Genomic DNA, 19,142 nt, shown 5'->3' with positions numbered 1-19,142 from the left:
CAAAATCTATATAGACTACTATCGATGCTATAGTTTGTAATATTAAGCTGTGTTCTTATGTCGCCTGCTGCTGCTACCTTTGCCGTTTAAAAGACCAAGTCTCGATTGTGGCATACTATTTAGCTGGTCAACGATTTGGCTGAGCTTGTTGTTGAGATCCTTGCAATAAGCTTTCTCAATCTCTATCGCAGGTAACATGGTTGCAATTCTTTGTTCAATTTCTTGCCTTTCAATGTTAGACTGATCGAACGCCGAGTTTAGCTCCTCACGCAATCGCTTGGAATTCTCAGTGATTGCGTCCAATTCGGCTTTGCTATCACTGATTGAGCAATCAGCCCGCTCACATTCTTTTAACGTGTATTCTTGCTCGGATTCTTTAGATTTGCTTACATTCTTTTCTTTATCAATACAATCAGCCAAACTACTACATCTCTCATACAGTTCCTTCAATTGCCCAAACTTACCGGCCTTGTCAGATAACTTTCCTAACAATCTTTCAATATTAGCCTCGACCTTTTGTATTTCTTGGCGTTTATTCTCGTTCACGTCATCAATTCGGTTCGCCTGCAACATGTTGTCTTTCTCCTTCGCAACGATGGCGGCAACTTTGTCTTCCACCTCAGATAGCTTATCGTAAAGTGTACTTTTATGCGCTTCCTGAATAGCATCCATCTCGATGTAACTCCTATATTCCCTCGTTTGAATGGCTAGATCAACATATGTCTGACCCATTGATTGTATAAGTCTATGCGTAAGAATCCCACTGGACAGATGGTAGTCCGCATGTGATGCTTCATCTGCTGTAGTGATTCCTGTTAGCTCTGCCATGTTCTGTTTCGATGGGTTCGTGGTATAGTCGTTCTTTAACCTCTTGGAGGAATAAAAAGATGAAACATCCGCTGGCCTTCCAGTGCCTTTTTCAGTCTTACTGCGTCCACGTTTCTTTCCATTAAATGCAGCATCTAGTTCATCTTCGACCTGGCTGTAATGCACCTCTGTTAGCAATGATCTTTCGACGTCCATAGAGGTGTACTTGTTCACGCGATATACGTTGGGCAAGGGCCAAGGAATACTAGGGTCTTCTAACCAGTTTATCAGATACCTCAGATTCTGAGAGTATATAGGCCTCAAATCTGGCGGCAGGATTCCGACTCTGTCCCGCAAAACAACCACCGCGGCAGTGACGCTTTCCAAAAACTCTCTACTGTTCCTTTGATACTGTTTGCCAAAGTAGAGCTCGCAGTGGTCTACCGAGTTGATTGTGGCCAACCTTACAATTGGCGCGACCGCTTCAGAGCTTTTTGGGTTCCTCTTGTGACGCAAAATGCGCTGTATTTGTTCGTTTGTCGTATCCACCGTTGGGTCAAGGCAAATCAGCATATCAAACTGGCCCGATGTTTTAAGCGAGTTCTTCTCCAGTTTAAGACCATGTGAGGGAAAGATATGGCAGGTACAGGGGAAGGAACGAGCCCGTTGCTTCGACTTGATCGAGTGCTTGTCGTATCGTTTTATACAAACCTTGTTTCCCAGCAATAACGCCTCCAAAAGATCCATCGTTCTACCTGGCCTACACGCAATCGCCGTGTCAGTTTCATACTCCTGAACAAGGTTCATTAGATCTCTCAGAGCCGTGAACTTTCCACTTGTCTCCGCCAGCTGGCCGGGAATGTCCTTGGTAATCAGCGACCTTGGCATGTGGTGATCGATGAGTAGGTATGGATGAGTCGCAACGTATGCACTATTCAGACACATCGTTTTCATAGACTCCACAATCACATCTTCCTTGTAGTCATTGGTCTCAAAGTATCGCAAAATATCAGAATAATGCAAAGAGACAATCTGATCTGTCAGCTCCTTCTGATACAGGCACATAGTAGTTGGCAGCCAATAGTCTCCAGAAGTATCTTCGGCGATTCCCAACGTTCTCGCATCCACAATCGCGGGAACCGGTTTAGTGTCTAAAATCTCGAGCAGATCCATCCTGCTAGTTGCCAGAATGTCTTGTCTCCCTTCAGTACGTCCCAAGGTTACCACTGGAACACATCCAAAGCTAGCTAGTGGCCAGTTCTATATATTTGCCAGACTGCTCTGATTTTTAGTGCTTATAAGAGCTATAAGTATGCAATTTTTTACCCTCGAAGGGCTAAGAGTTGAAGATATACAGAGAGCATAGGCCAATTCGATCATCTCAAGCTGAGAGAGCCCTTGCTCAGGATAATGGCATCGGTACCGGACTCGCGAAAGAATGAGCAGCTCAGCGAAGAAGAGATTGCACTTTATGATAGGCAGATAAGACTATGGGGAATGGCTGCGCAGGCCCGAATGCGATCGGCGAGAGTGCTGTTGATTAACTTGGGTTCTATTGGTACTGAGATCACCAAGAATGTAGTGCTGAGCGGTCTCGGGTCACTCACAATATTGGACAATCAAAGGGTTACTGAGGAAGATCTTTCGAGCCAGTTCTTTGTTGGTCAGTCTGATGTTGGATCGTACAGGCTTGATGCTGCCAGAAGCCGTGTATTGGAGATGAATCCCAGAGTACAAATCAATTTTGACACAGATTCTTTTGAATCCAAGGAAATGAGTTACTTCAGCGGATTTGATCTCGTTCTAGGAACCCAGATGAGTCGCGATGGAATGATACGCCTAAACAAGATAACAAGACATTATGGAATTCCGCTGTATATGGCGGGCTGTAATGGGTTATTTGCATATATCTTCATTGATCTGATCCAATTTGATGCTGAGGAAAGAAAGCTGAAGAGCTCCAACGCTACCAGTTTGGGCAAGACCTCAGCCAATACGGAAATTGTGGGTGTCGAGGACCAGCGGCAGGAAGAGGGCGAGACGAAATACTACGAGATAATCACCACTCGCAACTATTTCAAGACATTCGAAGATGTGTTGCGGACGGCAAGCTTGGCTGGTAAATTAAATCGTCGCCAAATGAAGAGAGTTTCCAGTGCCGTACCGTTGACGTTCGCTCTTTTCTCCAATAAACAATGTCAAACTAGTGGAGAATTGAAGCGTGAAGCATTATTGGCATGTCAACAGTTACAGATACCAGAGAGTGTGCTGAAAGACAGCTATGTGGAGCAGTTTTTCGAGCAAGCTGGGGTCGAGTTTTCTCCTGTTGCTGCCATCATCGGAGGTGCTGTCGCTCAAGATGTAATAAATATTTTAGGGAAGAGACAAGCGCCGTTGAACAACTTCGTCGTTCTTGATGGTATTACTCTTGATATGCCGATACTTGAAGTTTGATATAATGATTTATGAAAGTTTAAGTTTTCCTAGACTACGTAGAATCCAAGTTGTAAAATACAAGTTGATACCGCATCCGATGAACAGATATCCGTCTCCCTTTATTTCATCAACAGGAATGGCAAACTATTCTCACTGCACCTGGAATGCATGATTTTATCAGGGAGACTAGCGAAGACTTATGCTCCTGCTATGTTTGGCCGCTCACAGCTACCTGTTGCAAATGCGTCATAAAGTTTTGTAATGAAACGTCGTCAGTCAGAACAATCGTAGAACCACCATGGGAGGCATCCTGGTAGCTATCGGATGGGTTAAGCTTAGATAACAAGAATCTGGCTTGAGATCCGCCGGCTTCAGTGTCGATGAATCTTGGAAGTGGGAATCTGTCAACCAGCAGTTCTGCGGCTTCCAGCTTAGGCTCCTCCAACAAAGATTTGAAGGCTGAGTATTGAGGATCGTCCTGGTAGCCTGCCTTTCTCCATTGAGCGATCTGCTCACCATGGTATATTAAAATGAAGAAGAAGGTGTCTAGCAACAGGATAGTGTTGGGTTTCACTGACACAGAGTCAAGCAGGACTGGCTGGGGGTCGTCCTCCATGGAGAAAGAAGTCAGCGTCGGTTGAATCATAATTAATGAGTTTGTCGTGTCCTCTCTCGTGAAAATGTGCCTGTAAAATGCGGTTTCATCAGGGGAGTTATTGAACACACTTAGAAATTGCGATCTTCTCAGATAATAAGTAAATTGGGGGTACAGAGAGAAGTTTGGCGCCAATCTGAAAGAAGATGGATCGTCCTTATTATAATCCGCGTACTTTTGACATAGTTTGATCAGCGTCCTATCAATCCATCTGATCACATCAGCACCATCATCGGACTCTGCTTTGTAAACCGCTATCCGGGCCATCAGCACAGCGGCCGCCTCTTGATCGAAGGATGCTGCAATTGCAGGCGCGCCGAATGGTAATAATTGGTTTGCAACGGTTGTCACTCTAACACGGTTGGTACCAGAAGAGTGTTGATAATTGGTGATGAACTGCGTGTATGCCAAACGAGGTCTGTCAGCAACAACGGGAGTTGCGGCAGCGGTGTTTGCTATCTCAAAAAATACTGCATAAGTATGATTTGGTGACAAAGCAGACATCTTCCATGTAGATGTACCACCAATGCCAATTTCCGAGTCACTGACGTTGTTTCCATCGCTTTTTTTCACAGCCGAGGCATGGCCGATCAAACCCTGTAGTTTTAACTCCTTACTCGTCTTCACAGACATGCTACCATTGAAAGCCATCTTCAAATAACCTTCTTCATCCTTGGCAAACAATCTCATATATGATTGCTTGAAAATCGCTGTTGAGAAAGCATCAGTCAGCAGTAAGATACCACCGGTCGAATCCGTCAATTGTTTCATCTCAGACATGCCGATTTGATCATAACAACCGGCAAAGACATCCACAGTATGGCCGTTTTGAGCCACTCTTTCAGCCAACTGGTTGTAATACTTGCAGGCCTTCTTGTAATGACTAGCACGATCGGAGTCAATGTCATGGTGGGACCTCAGAGGATCTTTCAACTCACTTGAAACAATAAGACCAGGAGCTACTGTGCAAGGACCCGAAGCAAAGAGAATAATCCTAGCGGCAACATTTTTGTAGCAGCCTTGTAACAACAAAGACGCGATATTCAACGCTGAACCTGTCGCCCTCAAAGGTCTATGTCCTGCATGCACCGTCCATTGGTCTGGAGTGAGATTTTCCAGTAATTGGTTCAACTTAAACTCTACCTGCTCCAATGGCAAAAAAAACCTGTTCAACGAGAACGGAGTGATCTTCGCATTAGGCATGGCACCTATAGAACTGCTTGGTCTTTGGCCAGTCAACATTTCAACAAGCTGCTCCAACTGGTATTCCCTGTCGCCTCTGAACACGTTGCATCTATCGATACCCTGGCTCGACAAGTCATGTAACTGCACAACGTTACCATACGTGATCAAACCCACGTACGCATTTGGAGGCAACAGTGACAAAGATGTCGCAATGCTCTCTTTCAAAGCGTCCAGGTTTTCCTGTTCTGCGGTAATGTCAACCACGAAGAAGAAAATCGGAGGAATCTGCACAGGTCTGTTCGTGATATACTCTACGGTGGTATGCTGCAGCTCAATCGGCATGTTCTCCTGCGTCATATTCGCGTATTGGGCAGGTAAATGGTTTCTGGAATTACAGATCGGACATGTCCACGAGTTGTTTCTTGGATCAATCGCACAGTAAGGGTTCAAAATTCCTTTACATTGTGGACCCGCACAAACTACCGGATTGTAAGGAGCCACATTCAATTCTTCGTACTCCTTCAACGGCGTGTAAAGACATCCAACTGGCACAACGTTCTTGTTAGCGTCTGTCCTGGTAGAAGGAAACACGTTCCAGGAGAAGCGAACCCCATTGATATCTTCATTAGTCTCGAAATCCATGTCAATATCAGACCGCGGTAAACTTGCACTCCTAATCCCACCACTCAATGGCCTTCAATCAGTCCTTCCGTACCAAATCCCTGCCTTTGTTGTTGTTTTAATCCGCCACCGTGGTGACATTAACTCCTTCGTTTGGTGAAAAATCGCATATCACTATATACGACCGCTTATATACAAATCTTTCCTACTAAGAAATCGGTTCATCTTGCTAGAAGACAAGCCTGCACATTGAGCTTTGTCAGGACCAGAAGCATAGCAATGTTCTATGCGGGTGTGGTCCTCAAATGATCTCGTTCTGGGCAGATTTTAAGCTGTTGTGCGGCGCTACCAGCTGTAGTCATTTTACACGATAGTCCCATAAGTACTAGTGATTGAGCTCTTGGCGTGTTATACATAGTTCAGTCATCGGCATCTCTACAGCAGATGGGAGCAGGCATCCAGCAATGTGGGCTCGGGAGAAATGGGTGCTGTTTGCATGTGTCGTAACGCGGCTGCTGGTTTCTCTTTTGTTCCCGTCGTTGCAGCAGCAATTGGACAAATCGGTTGAATTCTCGACGCCGTTCACGTCTTATAGATCGCTACGGGAAGGTGTCTACATGCTAAACAATGGGTTTCAGCCTTACAACGGCGGGGTTGTCCATCAGGCGCCTCTGCTGGTGGCCATGATGTCTTTCATCGAGTCGGATGCTCTGGTGGCACTGCTATACGCATTGCTTGACGCTGTGGTAGCGTATCAGCTAACCTGTATAGCGCAGTGCTTCGCGGCGTCTGTGGACATCCCTATATGGCTGCCTAGCCTGTTATACTCGTTCAATCCTCTGGTGCTGTTGTCGTGTGTTAGCAGGTCATCTGTGATTTTTACGAACCTCTGCATATCCACTGCGGTTCTATCCGCCTTGCAAGGCGAGATTGTTGTCGCATCGATTGCTATCGCCACAGCCGGCTACATGTCGCTGTATCCTATGCTGCTGTTGATACCCCTTCTGTCACTGTTCGACGGCAAGAGCGCCAAGACGAAAGCGGTCATCTGCTCCAGTCTGACGGCCGTTTCCCTCCTGGCTCTGAGCAACGTTATTTGCTATCGTAGCTGGGACTTTCTAGAGGCCACCTACGGCGCGCTGGTTAGATTTGACAAGCTTTTCCCAAACCTAGGTCTGTGGTGGTATTTTTTCATTGAGATGTTCGAGGCGTTTTTGCCCTTCTTCAAGGCGGTTTTCAACGTCGTGGTTCTATCCTTCGTCGGTCCTATCACTCTACGTTTCTACAAGCAGCCTTTCTACGCCTTTGTGCTGTCTCTTGGCTGGATTGTCATAACAAAACCATACCCCACGCTGGGTGATGCTGGTTTCTTCCTCAGTTTCATCCCCTTTTTCAAGCCGCTCTACGGATACCTGAGGTACTCAGTGCTCTCCTGCTTGCTGCTCCTGCATGCTGTTCTACTGTCACCCATTTTCTACCATCTGTGGGTCGGCCTGGGCTCGGGCAATAGTAACTTCTTCTACGCTATCACACTGGTCTATGCCCTGGCGCTCGCCTCCACAGTGGTCGACTTGTGCTGGGCTATGCTGAGGATGGATTACGACCAGGGCAAGCCCAACTACACGCTCAAGATAACTCAGATATAGTGTGTAGCGAACCAATTGCTCGGTCACGTGATCATTCTCTCTTACCTATTATCGACGCTTTTCAGTCAGCGAGGTTAGAGTACCAAGAGTCATACAAGCAAGTTGAGTTGTCTCATAATAGAACGACCATGTCTGACGTATGTTGATCTTCCGCTTCTGCTTCGACACCTTTCTCTTTACTAACCCGAACGACAGTTCACGCCTACAAACCCTAAACCGTTCCTCCGCGACCTGATCGACAAGCCGATCGTCGTCACCTTGAAATTCAACAAGACACAGTACAAGGGCAGGCTTGTATCCACAGACAACTACTTCAACGTGCGATTGAGGGACGCCGAGGAAGTGGTAGACGGCAAATCCAAGGGCCCCGTCGGAGAGATCTTCATCCGGTGTAACAACGTCCTATGGATAGGCCAAGACCTCGAGCAAGGATCCGCCGCGCAATCCACGCAACAGACCCTGGAATAGCCTTTCGAAGTCCATAGAGCAGAGTGTATAGTAGTAGTAAGATCACGTGATCCATTTTCTTCACGCTGTTAAGGCCTTGCAGGCCAAGAAGGACACGTCAGGTAGTGCATTTAACAATAAAACGTTGAACAGCAGAGCAACAGCCGCCACGATGTCCATCACCAACTCCGTCATCGTTCCTGCCTACCACGAGAAGCTGAACATCAAGCCATTGACCACCAGACTGTTCGCAGCGCTGGGCAACGAGGGCTCCAAGACGACTGAGCTCATCTTTGTTGACGACAACTCGCAGGATGGATCGGTCGAGGAAGTCGAGTCGCTCAAGAAACAGGGCTACAATGTCCGCATCATTGTCAGAACTGACGAACGTGGTCTTTCTTCTGCTGTTCTCAAGGGCTTCCGCGAAGCCGAGGGCGAGTACCTGATTTGCATGGATGCCGACCTGCAGCACCCACCGGAAAGCGTTCCCAAGCTCCTCGACTCGCTCAGAAACCACGCTTTCGTCATCGGCACCCGCTACGCCCCAGGCGTCGGCATCGACAAGGACTGGCCTCTCTACCGCAGAGTCATCTCCTCCACGGCTAGGATGATGGCAAGACCATTGACCTCCGCGTCAGACCCCATGAGCGGCTTCTTTGGTCTGCAGAAATCCTACCTCGACAGAGCGGACCCCAGAAGCATCAACTCCCAGGGTTTCAAGATCGCCCTCGAGCTCCTCGCCAAGCTTCCACTCCCAGCCAACGCCAACGCGGCGCTCGGTGAAGTTCCCTTCTCGTTTGGTGTGAGAACAGAGGGTGAATCGAAGCTCTCAGGCAAGGTCATCGTTCAGTATCTACAGCAGCTCAAGGAGCTCTACTGCTTCAAGTACGGCGCAAACAACCTAGTGTTGTTCTTGCTCTTCTGGTCCATCTTGGTGCTCTACTGCGTCTATCAGATCTACTCCCTTCTCTTTTAGACGCTGGGATCTCTATCTATACTGAATCTAGCAGCTTATAATTGTTGATCAGCTCCATTACCCGGCCTTTGACGCTCCAGGCTAAAAAACGGGGTGTCGCATAAAGGCTTCTTGCTTCGGTTCGGCGAGCTCATGCAGCAGGGGGCAAAACCTACCACAAAACAGTTTATAAAGAAAGAGATATGGGCTACGGTTCAACTCCAACGTTTTGTGTTACTTGAGCAGGGTTAGGCGCCGATCTTCTCAGTATCTTTGCCATGATAAAAGACCGGGTGCTGTTGTTGAGATTGAGCGACTCGGGCGAGCCGCTGGTGAGCTGCTCCTACGGGCTCGGAGTGCTCACCCTGCCGTCGATGCCGCCGACCTCATCGAGTGATATGCCGCTGTTCACGGTGCGGTTGCTGGTCGGTGCAGGGTCTCCGGTGGCACGTGATGGACTGATCTGGCATAACTGTCCGCCGGACCACGTGACCCGGTTTCGAAGGAATAAATTCTACAAGAAGGTAATCGAGAGTAGTTTCCATCGAGACGACCTGGTCGATCTGGAGGTTTTCAAGCCCGGGTCGTACTGCTTTTACCTGTCGTTTCGGAACGATAAGGAGGAATTGGAGACCACCAGAAAGTTTTATTTTGTCGTTCCGCCCGTGCTACACATCAATGGTCGTTTCACACAGCTGAACTCGATAGCGCTGCAGAGTGTGGTGTCGAAGTGGATGGGGAAGGATTGGGACAGCGTCTTTGAGCAGATCGCTGCGAAGAAATACAACATGGTACACTTCACCCCGTTGCAGCGCCGCGGGATGTCGAATTCCCCTTATTCGATCTACGATCAGCTTGTGTTCGATCCCGATTTCTTCCAGGACGCTTCCGAGGTGGAAAAGATGGTGAAGAGACTTCATAGTAAGTATAATATGCTGTCTTTAACGGATGTGGTGTTCAATCATACCGCGAACAACTCGCCCTGGTTGCGGGAGCATCCTGAAGCCGGCTACAATTTCGAAACCGCTCCGCATCTGATTGCTGCCATCGAGTTGGACCAGGCCTTGCTCGATTTCAGTCGGAGATTGACTGAGCTGGGCTATCCGACCGACTTGAAGAACACCGATGATCTGTGCTTAGTTATGGAAGGAATCAAGAGCCATGTGATAGGATCCATGAAGCTGTGGGAGTACTACGTCATCGATATCGAGACAACTATTGATCAGGTAAAAGAGCTGTGGGAGAGACCTAGTTCCGACGATGCGGTTGATATACCTAAGGATATAGTTGGCGATAATCTAGTTCAGGTTGCACAATTTGTCCGTGATCGTCTTACAGGTGAGAAATTCGGGACCCTAGGTAAGCGCAATGGCAATAGTTTGTATGTTTCGAAGTTCACTGCAGTGCTGAAATGCTTGTACGGTGAAGTCTGGGACGACCTGCTTCTGAACAAAATGCGCAAGATCTTGAATGAGGTGAATCTACCCCTTTATGCACAGTATGACGACGATGTCAGTGAAATCTTGGAGCAACTTTTCAATCGAATCAAGTATCTAAGAATTGATGACCATGGCCCAAAGCAAGGGCCAATCACTGATCAGGTTCCTTTAACGGAACCTTACTTCACTAGGTTTAAAGACAAAAATGGGAAAGATTATGCGCTGGCGAACAACGGCTGGATATGGAATGGTAACCCATTAGTCGATTTTGCGTCCGATAAGTCAAGGGCCTACCTACGCAGAGAGGTTATCGTTTGGGGCGACTGTGTGAAACTGAGGTACGGAAGAGGACCACAAGATTCTCCTTATCTTTGGGAAAGAATGTCCAAATACGTTGAACTGAATGCTAGGATCTTTGATGGTTTCAGGATAGATAACTGTCATTCTACTCCTCTACATGTAGGTGAATATTTCCTAGATTTAGCAAGGGAGGTCAATCCAAATTTATACGTGGTGGCAGAACTGTTTTCTGGTTCAGAGACTATGGATTGCTTGTTTGTTGAAAGATTGGGAATATCCTCCCTTATCAGAGAGGCGATGCAAGCTTGGTCCGAGGAAGAACTTAGTCGCTTGGTTCATAGACATGGTGGTAGACCAGTTGGATCTTACAAATTCCTGCCACTGAAAAACTTCCCATTTCCTGCTGATTTGAAGCTTGGTAGAAACTTCAAGTTGCAACCCAACAATTCCGTCTTATCAACCTCTGAAGTTATCATCCCAAAAATTCTTACTGCAATCCCACCTCATGCTTTATTCATGGATTGTACGCACGATAACGAAATGCCTAATCAAAAAAGAACTGTTGAAGACACTCTGCCCAATGCTGCCCTTGTGGCCTTCTGTTCCAGTGCCATCGGTTCGGTTTACGGTTATGATGAGATCTTTCCCAAACTTCTAGACCTTGTTCAAGAGAGAAGGACATATGATGTGAAATCAGGTATGGGAATCGCTAAGGTCAAAGCAAAATTGAACGAGATTAGATTTGAGATGAGTAAGCTGAGTGTCGACATTGAGGATGCTGAAATGCATGTACATCACGATGGGCAGTATATTACGTTCCACCGCACTGACGCTAAATCTGGTCGTGGTTGGTTCTTGATCGCTAGGACAAAGTTTCATGAAGGTGCGGAAGAACAGCCCTTGCCATTAACTCAACTCTCTCATACGACTTGCAAGTTCAAATTCGCTTATTCCCTACGGAAAACTGGTGACTTGCCCGTTGATGATCACTACATTAAAGGAATACCAACGGAACTGCAGGAAATCAATGGCGTTGAAGTAGCTTTCGATGAGGAGAAGAAGCTCTCGACCATAAACATCAGTGATTATTTTCCACAGGGGTCCATTGCCGTCTTTCAAACCCAACAGATTGGAGTTGATGAAACTTTGGATCATTTCATCAGAGCGGGAGCTATAGATGCTACAGCTAAAGTAAACCTGGAATCATTAAACGCTATTCTATACCGCTCAGAACCTGAGGAATACGATATTTCTGGTGGCAAAGTTGGTGCATATGATATACCACATTATGGAAAACTCGTTTATTGTGGATTAGAAGGCTGGGTTTCTGTGTTGCAGCCAATAATCTTTTCAAATGACCTGGCTCATCCATTGAGTGACAACTTGCGGAATGGATTTTGGGCTTTGGATTATATTGTGAACAGGCTGGATTATTATATGCAGGAAGCTGGCATTCCTGAGATACGAAAGTGGTTGCAAGATAGGATCGAGAGGATCAGGTCAATACCATACTATTTGGTACCTAGCTATTTTGCCCTTATCGTCGGTGTTCTTTACGGTTGCTGTCGCTTGCGTGCCATGCAATTGATGTCAGGTAACATAGGGGAATCGACCACTTTTGTTCAAAGTCTGTCATTAACTTCCATTCAAATGATCTCTAGAATGAAATCAACTTCAATTTTGCCCAAGGAGAATGTGCCTGCCATGGCGGCTGGTTTACCACATTTCAGTACTGATTATATGAGATGCTGGGGACGGGATGTCTTTATCTCGCTAAGGGGATTATTACTAACCACAGGCAGATTCGATGAAGCTAAAAATCATATCTTGGCCTTCGCTAAAACTTTAAAGCATGGTCTCATTCCTAATCTGTTAGATGCTGGAAGAAATCCCAGATATAATGCTCGTGATGCCGCATGGTTTTTCCTACAAGCCATTCAAGATTACGTAAACATCGTTCCTCGGGGTGAGTTGATCTTGAAAGAGAAAGTGACTAGGCGTTTCCCACTAGACGATACATATATCCCGTTTGATGATCCACAGGCATTTAGTTACTCCAGTTCCCTGGAAGAAATCATATTTGAAATTCTAAGCAGACATGCCAAGGGGATTAAATACAGAGAAGCCAATGCAGGCCCTAATCTGGATAGAGTCATGAAGGATGAGGGTTTCAATGTTGAAATTCATGTCGATTGGTCGACTGGGTTGGTCCATGGTGGTTCTCAGTTCAACTGTGGTACCTGGATGGATAAAATGGGGGAGAGTGAAAAGGCTGGCTCAGTTGGCATACCTGGAACACCAAGAGATGGTGCAGCTATTGAAATAAATGGACTTTTAAAAAGTGCTTTGAGGTTTGTTATCGCCCTTCATAACACCGGGAGTTTCAGATATACTGAAGTTGAAAGGGCCGACGGGACCAAAATAACGTTTGTTGATTGGAATAAGTTGTTGCAAGAGAATTTTGAGAAGAAGTTTTATGTGCCACAAGACCCTTCCGATGACCCAAAGTACGACATAGATCCCAAGATTGTCAATCGGAGAGGCATTTACAAGGACCTGTACCGCTCTGGTAAGCCCTACGAGGACTATCAGCTACGGCCTAATTTTGCCATCGCAATGACGGTGGCTCCGGAACTATTCACTTGTAAGTTCGCGGCACACGCTATCAATGTAGCAGACGACGTTCTGAGAGGGCCCGTAGGCATGCGAACGTTAGATCCAAGCGACTACAACTACCGCCCTTACTACAACAACGGTGAGGACTCCGAAGATTTTGCCACCTCCAAGGGAAGAAATTACCACCAGGGTCCAGAATGGGTCTGGCTGTACGGATACTTCCTCAGAGCGTACCACCATTTCAACTTCATCACCGATCCGCGGGCCCAAAACGGCCCCAAGACGAAGCCCTCCTCCTTCTTGTACCAGCAGCTCTACTCGAGGATGATCAAGCACACCGAATGGATCGCCGACAGCCCATGGGCTGGGATCACAGAGCTGACCAACAAGGACGGAGAGCTGTGCAACGACTCAAGCCCGACCCAGGCGTGGAGCACAGCCTGTCTCCTAGACGTGTTCTACGATATGTGGAGCGCCTACGAGGACGTCGATGAGCCTGAGATGCCAATGCCAGACCAGTTAGCCAAGACTCTTAGATAATCGGTATACACCTTATAAGTAGACCTGTCGTTGTCACGTGACCGTTTGTTAACGGTCTGGCCCACAGCTTTGGCGCATTTTTGGGGAGGCGCGTAGAAGCCCACTGACAGATTTCTTTGTGAGATAGTCAATCTGGAAGGTTAAGTGGTAAAGAAGCCCCTTTGGAAGCTGACGAGGTAGTATCTGGGTGTGTATCTCGAGCAACATTCGGCCCTTTGTAGTGGTAAGGTTTTGTTGTCTGTCTAAGCTGGTTTATTGGGCGCCATTGGGAACATAGTTGACGAAAACACTCGGTTACGCTGGTGAGTCACATTGTAAATTATTCAGCAAGTTTGAGAGGGTGATTTCAACACCATATCGCCGCAGAGATTCTTTGAAGGGATCAGAGATCGCGCTACTGGGCTCTTAGCGCCTATTGCATCGGCTCAATCTTTTGTGAATCCGATTTGAATGTAAAGAAGACAATGAGTTCATTGAGGAGTGATAAGGAGATCATAGAGCTGATAGATAAGTTTTTTGTTAAGTCTACTTCTCTGATCTGTGCTGCCAAATGTAGTAGGTTCCAAACGGGGAGCGACTTGGCTCCGCAATTCGACGAAGAGTGGCTTCTTTCTGAGACGGACGAAGATCTGGAGCTACCCGAGATCATTCAGCAATGGTCACGGTTTGACGGCGGGAGGGATCTTCCTCCCCTAGTGATCGAGACGTACCTAGATTTGCGGCGTGTGGATCCCTCGCAGTGGGTGACGCTGAAGGATGACGAGGGGAATGTATGGAACGTTTGCAAGGGGACCAAGAAGTCCGAGATTGTACTTGAGAGGTGGCTTATTGAGCTGGATAAAAACTCGGCTTCGTTCAAGAGCCATAAACCAACGATGGAGGAGTCCAACAGTTTTTCGGGGCAGTTGGTTCTGCTCTTTCGCTATCTATACACGCTGATACAGCTCCTTCCGGCAAGCGACCTGCATGCATCTTTGTGTAAAGCGGCCGACGTGCAGGGAGTAAGCTCGCCGATAGATGTCTCGACGAGGATTTTGGACGGATCCAAGCCCATTTTATCGAAGGGGAGAATCGGCCTAAGCAAGCCGATTATTAGCACATATTCAAACATAGTCAACGAATCCAACGTCCCCTCTCATCTAGAGCAAAGGAAAATAACACCGGTCTGGACCAAGTTTGGGTTGTTACGAATTTCTGTCTCGTACAGGCACGATTGTCGGTTTGAAGTTCATGATACAGAAGGGGAAAACCCAAGTAACCAATATATTTCTGAACCCACTGCCAGAAGACTATCCGCAAATCGGTCACCATCTCTCTCTCCGCAAGCGCGCGGAAGTTCGATAAGTTCGATGGATAATCCTTCGTTTCAGAGAAGACCTGTGGCTATATCGCGACAGTTGCAAGTTTTTAAAGTCGGATCGGTTGGGAGCGTACCTACATCTCAAAGTCAGATGATGATAAGAAATCCGTCCAGCTCGTCATCGGCAGTGGCGAATCTACAGGCTCAAAGGTCAAACAACAGTCCAATACCGAGTAGTTCAACGATACACGTACAAGACATGAATAATGAAGGCACGACCGTAGGCAGCGCCTCGAAGTACTCCTCATCATTCGGAAGGATTCGCCGACATTCCAGCACAAAGTATTCGGAGCATGCGGAAAGGCCGGTCAAGCCAAATAAGCCGCAGGAGGACCAATCGGATACCCTTCTGGATTTTGTCAAATTGATTGACGAAAAGCCGGAGTTGAAACTGAACAAGAATCGTTCTGCTACAATGGATATATCCAATTCGCTGATGAAATTTCAAAGTTTGAAACCGACTAACGATTTCATTAGCGAGAATTTGAGCATGAGCACATCTATGGATCCCTCTCACGTATCTCAAAGACGCCGCTCAAGCTCCCACTCTCCAATACCCTCATTTTCTCCAGCTATTAATTATCCTTCTATTCCGTCAAGGTTCTCCCAAACGAGCCTAAACGAAAACCCTATTGGGAGTAGAGTGAGCTCAAATGAGATTTCTAAAGAGCCACAAGATATCCGCAGGTCTAGTTTATCTTCTCATCACAGCAGCAGCGTATCAAGTCACAGACATAGTACAATTGGTAAGGAAGCCATTAATTGCGACCAGAGAATACGAGACGACAGCCATATTTTGCATGATGACGATGAAGAAGAAGACGATGCTCTTCTAATGAATCACACTGTTTCCAGCGATCTCAGACCGAGAAAGCACTCGTACGCAAAGTCGGCCGAGAACGTCGCTTCTTCGATTACTAGGAATCGACTACCGATTCCACAACCGTCGCAGCATCCTCAACCAATAACCACTGCTATTCCAGCCTTTGCGAAGTTGCACAGACCTGGAAAAAATCCGAGTGTATTGCCAGAAAGCGAGAAGAAGAAAGGTGTTTCCGACATAAATTCGCCACCTGATGATGAAGACGAGGATTTGCTATTTTTCATGAGTGATATGAGTTTATCGAAGATGTGATACATATATTGATCTTTGAGCTACGTAGGTTTTGATGATAATATTTCAGTCTGACCTTTGGCGGGCAATGTGGTGAACATGTGAGTTTAATGATTTCACTCACTTCGTCTTTAGTTCTTCTGCAGATTTCAAGATGGATATCCAAGATTCGGAATCGAGATGTTGTTACATTGTTTTCATGTTGAACTGGCGGCCGAAAATGCCCGACAACCTAGCACTAGCCATTCTTGATATTATTATCTTAAGAACGTAATGAGCAACTACGGATTGGTTCTGATAGTTCGACCTGCCTAAATAAGAGCAACAGGTTCAGAAGCCGAAGCTGTCGTATCCGTTTCCGATTGCGTCCCACCGCCGACATTATCTTTTTGTACATCAGTTTCATCGTTTCTAGCGCTGGTTCGATTTTCTTCTAGCGAAGTCTTCTCCTGCAAGACCTTTAGCTTCAATTCATGTATCTTGTGTCTATCGATATGCTTTTTCAACCTCTCTTCTGTTTTGAACGTTCTATAGCATTTGTCAAATGTGCATCTGAGCTTTCTTCCTACGGTATTCAGCAGCAAGTCAACCGCTCCTTTGCCTTCAGATAAATAGTTCTCTAGCATCATTTCGCTTCGCACAAGTTTTATTTCATTGAGTCTGCGCTTTTTGGACTGCCTGAAAGGATTTTCAAAAACTTCACCATCATCTTGCAAAAATTCTCTACCTCCTGCTTGATTATCCAACCGACGCTGAATTTCAGCAAACTCTTCTGTATGTTTGTCAGCATAATGTTCCAGCATTAACGACTTTTTGGCAAACAAAACGTCAGAGCAGATGTCGCACTTCCAGTTCCTCTTTACAAGGTTTTCGTCGTGCACGTTCATGTGCATTCGAAGACCGCTTTCTCCAACACACGGTTTTGCACAAATTGGACATCGCAGCTTAGGATGATCATTTTTAATGTGCGCCTGAAGCTGCGACCAAGTCTTGAAGCAGCTTGCACAGCTTCCGTGAGAACATTGATAAGGGTTTTGCACTTCTGGATTGTGATGTTTTGCCATATGATTTCGCAGTCTATAGGGTCGCTGAAACTCCTTTCCGCACACCTTGCAAGACAAATTCTTCTCGTGGATGGCCATGATGTGAGACCTCAACTGTGGGTGTTTGTAGAAGCATTCTTGACACCCTTCGTACGGGCATTTGAACGATTTGGTGTGTGTGATCTCGTGTCGTTTCAACTGCTGGGCAGTAGTGAACCCTTTCTGGCAAAAAGAGCAATGCAACGGTTTATCCTCCGCATGGGCGTGGAGGTGGCGTTCCAAATGGCTTTTCTTTGCAAAAGATCTATCGCAAAGCTCGCATTTGAACGGTTTCCGGCCCTGATGCACAGCTTGCTGGTGCTCGGTCAAAAGTGAAGGCCTGCTGAACGCCTTATTGCAGCCTTCGTAGTCACAAAAATAGTTCTTACTCCTAGCCAGGGAAGACGTCGTTGAAACGGTGCTAGCTAGCGATTGCAAACTTTCTGACGTATTAGACCTTGATAGGCAGAGGGAGTCGTCATTTTTCCACGTATTTAGTTCCAACGACAGACTCTGCGAGCTTTCTGTTCCAGCAGAGCCACGAGCAGCCATTCCAGAGCAGCCAATTGCAACGTAGAGCTGGTAATCTGTTGAAGTTCCTCTCGATGAGCAGCTCATCTCTTATAGTCTCTTATAGTCAGGACGTGCAGAGTGACTTGAAATTTCACTATGAAAAATTTGAAAATATCACCAGCTTAAAGCTTAGAAGCCCACAGTAACTAGGCTTGTAGCGCCAGCTTGAGCATACATTGGGGTCCACTAGCGATGTCTGATTACGAGGAAGTGTATGTTTTGGGTGTGTCGTCGAACAAGGTTTTTTTGAATCGCTTTTTTTACTAACTTGGAAGCCTAAATTCGCACAGTTTTAACGATGGAGCGGAAAACTTTGAGGACTTTGACGTAGAGCATTTCTCTGATGATGAGAACTTCGGGAAAGCCAACAATGTGAATGGTGGCGTGGTAGATCAAAACGAGGTGAAGGCAGAGAACGGTCACACAGTTATCACCGGTGGTAACGGAGCTGATGAGTTTCAAAACTACGAGCAGAGCAGAAGAAAGACACTGAAGGAAAAGGCTATCCCTAAGGAGCAACGCATCACCACGCCGTATATGACGAAGTACGAGAGGGCGAGAATCCTGGGGACCAGGGCTTTGCAAATATCGATGAACGCACCTGTGTTTGTGGACCTGGAAGGCGAAACCGATCCATTGCGGATTGCCATGAAAGAATTGGCTGAAAAGAAAATCCCGCTGGTCATAAGAAGATATTTGCCAGATGGATCGTTCGAAGATTGGAGTGTGGAGGAGCTAATTGTAGATTTGTAGTACAAGAAAACAAAAAGGAAATAAAATGTATAGTATAAACGCTGAGACGATTCTGACACCGGTCGGCGCCCTATTATTCCGAGATCGTGTTCAGAAACTGCGTACCCTTGAACGTCTTGCGGCCGCTGACTTGGGACACGGCGGAGAAGTCCTTAAAGATTCCCGCGAACTCACCCTCCGGGTCCTGGAAGCCTGCTTCCTTCAGTCGGACGACCAGATCATCTAATGGCACTCGCAGATCCTGATCATCGGTCAGAGTCCTGAGACAATCCCGTATCTCAGAGTCTTCGGAGAACGATCCCGCCGTTCTGCTCATAAGGGACAAAAACTCAGAAAATGCAATACCCTCGTTCGGCTGCTGCGTGCTTCCGACCTGCAGCATCTCATGAAGCTGCTCGTCGGTGACTTTTTGCCCTACACTTCCGAATACGGTTCGCAGGTCCCTCTCGGATATCCGGCTATCGCCATCGTCATCCAGCATTTCGAAGGCATCCTTCAGCGTCTTGATGTGGTTCTGGCTCAGTTGACTGAATTTCAAGGGCTCATCGGCCTGCATCTCCCTGTTTCTTTGGTTCTGTGTGCTTTATTCAGTAGTACATGCTGTTTTCCATAC

The 19,142-nt window shown here is 46.7% G+C and overlaps 11 protein-coding genes across 11 annotated transcripts; 7 read left to right on the top strand and 4 right to left on the bottom strand.

The window, feature by feature from the left end:
- Positions 1-42: 42 nt before the first annotated feature.
- HDA3 (Hda3p) lies at positions 43-1,980 on the bottom strand (the record flags this gene model as incomplete). Its single annotated transcript, XM_037284494.1, has 1 exon — positions 43-1,980. The coding sequence occupies one exon, from the start codon at positions 1,978-1,980 to the stop codon at positions 43-45; it is 1,938 nt and encodes a 645-aa protein (XP_037140390.1).
- Positions 1,981-2,217: 237 nt separating this feature from the next.
- Positions 2,218-3,261, top strand: AOS1 (E1 ubiquitin-activating protein AOS1; the record flags this gene model as incomplete). The annotated part of the gene is made up of 1 exon (XM_037284493.1): positions 2,218-3,261. One exon carries the CDS (start codon positions 2,218-2,220, stop codon positions 3,259-3,261), a length of 1,044 nt encoding a protein of 347 aa, XP_037140389.1.
- A 190-nt stretch (positions 3,262-3,451) lies between these two features.
- SEC23 (GTPase-activating protein SEC23) lies at positions 3,452-5,725 on the bottom strand (the record flags this gene model as incomplete). Its single annotated transcript, XM_037284492.1, has 1 exon — positions 3,452-5,725. One exon carries the CDS (start codon positions 5,723-5,725, stop codon positions 3,452-3,454), a length of 2,274 nt encoding a protein of 757 aa, XP_037140388.1.
- Positions 5,726-6,168: 443 nt separating this feature from the next.
- Positions 6,169-7,350, top strand: GAB1 (GPI-anchor transamidase subunit GAB1; the record flags this gene model as incomplete). The annotated part of the gene is made up of 1 exon (XM_037284491.1): positions 6,169-7,350. The coding sequence occupies one exon, from the start codon at positions 6,169-6,171 to the stop codon at positions 7,348-7,350; it is 1,182 nt and encodes a 393-aa protein (XP_037140387.1).
- Positions 7,351-7,478: 128 nt separating this feature from the next.
- On the top strand, positions 7,479-7,818 carry SMX3 (mRNA splicing protein SMX3; the record flags this gene model as incomplete). Its single annotated transcript, XM_037284490.1, has 2 exons — positions 7,479-7,487; positions 7,546-7,818. The coding sequence occupies 2 exons, from the start codon at positions 7,479-7,481 to the stop codon at positions 7,816-7,818; spliced, it is 282 nt and encodes a 93-aa protein (XP_037140386.1).
- A 151-nt stretch (positions 7,819-7,969) lies between these two features.
- DPM1 (dolichyl-phosphate beta-D-mannosyltransferase) lies at positions 7,970-8,773 on the top strand (the record flags this gene model as incomplete). The annotated part of the gene is made up of 1 exon (XM_037284489.1): positions 7,970-8,773. One exon carries the CDS (start codon positions 7,970-7,972, stop codon positions 8,771-8,773), a length of 804 nt encoding a protein of 267 aa, XP_037140385.1.
- A 257-nt stretch (positions 8,774-9,030) lies between these two features.
- On the top strand, positions 9,031-13,647 carry GDB1 (bifunctional 4-alpha-glucanotransferase/amylo-alpha-1,6-glucosidase; the record flags this gene model as incomplete). Its single annotated transcript, XM_037284488.1, has 1 exon — positions 9,031-13,647. One exon carries the CDS (start codon positions 9,031-9,033, stop codon positions 13,645-13,647), a length of 4,617 nt encoding a protein of 1,538 aa, XP_037140384.1.
- Positions 13,648-14,111: 464 nt separating this feature from the next.
- Positions 14,112-16,142, top strand: ATG13 (serine/threonine protein kinase regulatory subunit ATG13; the record flags this gene model as incomplete). The annotated part of the gene is made up of 1 exon (XM_037284487.1): positions 14,112-16,142. The coding sequence occupies one exon, from the start codon at positions 14,112-14,114 to the stop codon at positions 16,140-16,142; it is 2,031 nt and encodes a 676-aa protein (XP_037140383.1).
- A 290-nt stretch (positions 16,143-16,432) lies between these two features.
- On the bottom strand, positions 16,433-17,821 carry PZF1 (Pzf1p; the record flags this gene model as incomplete). The annotated part of the gene is made up of 1 exon (XM_037284486.1): positions 16,433-17,821. One exon carries the CDS (start codon positions 17,819-17,821, stop codon positions 16,433-16,435), a length of 1,389 nt encoding a protein of 462 aa, XP_037140382.1.
- Positions 17,822-17,968: 147 nt separating this feature from the next.
- Positions 17,969-18,529, top strand: RPO26 (DNA-directed RNA polymerase core subunit RPO26; the record flags this gene model as incomplete). The annotated part of the gene is made up of 2 exons (XM_037284485.1): positions 17,969-17,988; positions 18,067-18,529. The coding sequence occupies 2 exons, from the start codon at positions 17,969-17,971 to the stop codon at positions 18,527-18,529; spliced, it is 483 nt and encodes a 160-aa protein (XP_037140381.1).
- A 73-nt stretch (positions 18,530-18,602) lies between these two features.
- Positions 18,603-19,085, bottom strand: MLC2 (Mlc2p; the record flags this gene model as incomplete). Its single annotated transcript, XM_037284484.1, has 1 exon — positions 18,603-19,085. The coding sequence occupies one exon, from the start codon at positions 19,083-19,085 to the stop codon at positions 18,603-18,605; it is 483 nt and encodes a 160-aa protein (XP_037140380.1).
- Positions 19,086-19,142: the final 57 nt, after the last annotated feature.

The sequence above is a fragment of the Torulaspora globosa genome, chromosome 6, assembly GCF_014133895.1.
Source record: "Torulaspora globosa chromosome 6, complete sequence".
In the NCBI taxonomy this organism is placed as follows: domain Eukaryota; kingdom Fungi; phylum Ascomycota; class Saccharomycetes; order Saccharomycetales; family Saccharomycetaceae; genus Torulaspora; species Torulaspora globosa.
The sequence above is the reverse complement of the archived record's forward strand: the minus strand, read 5'-3'. Positions and strand labels throughout refer to the sequence as shown.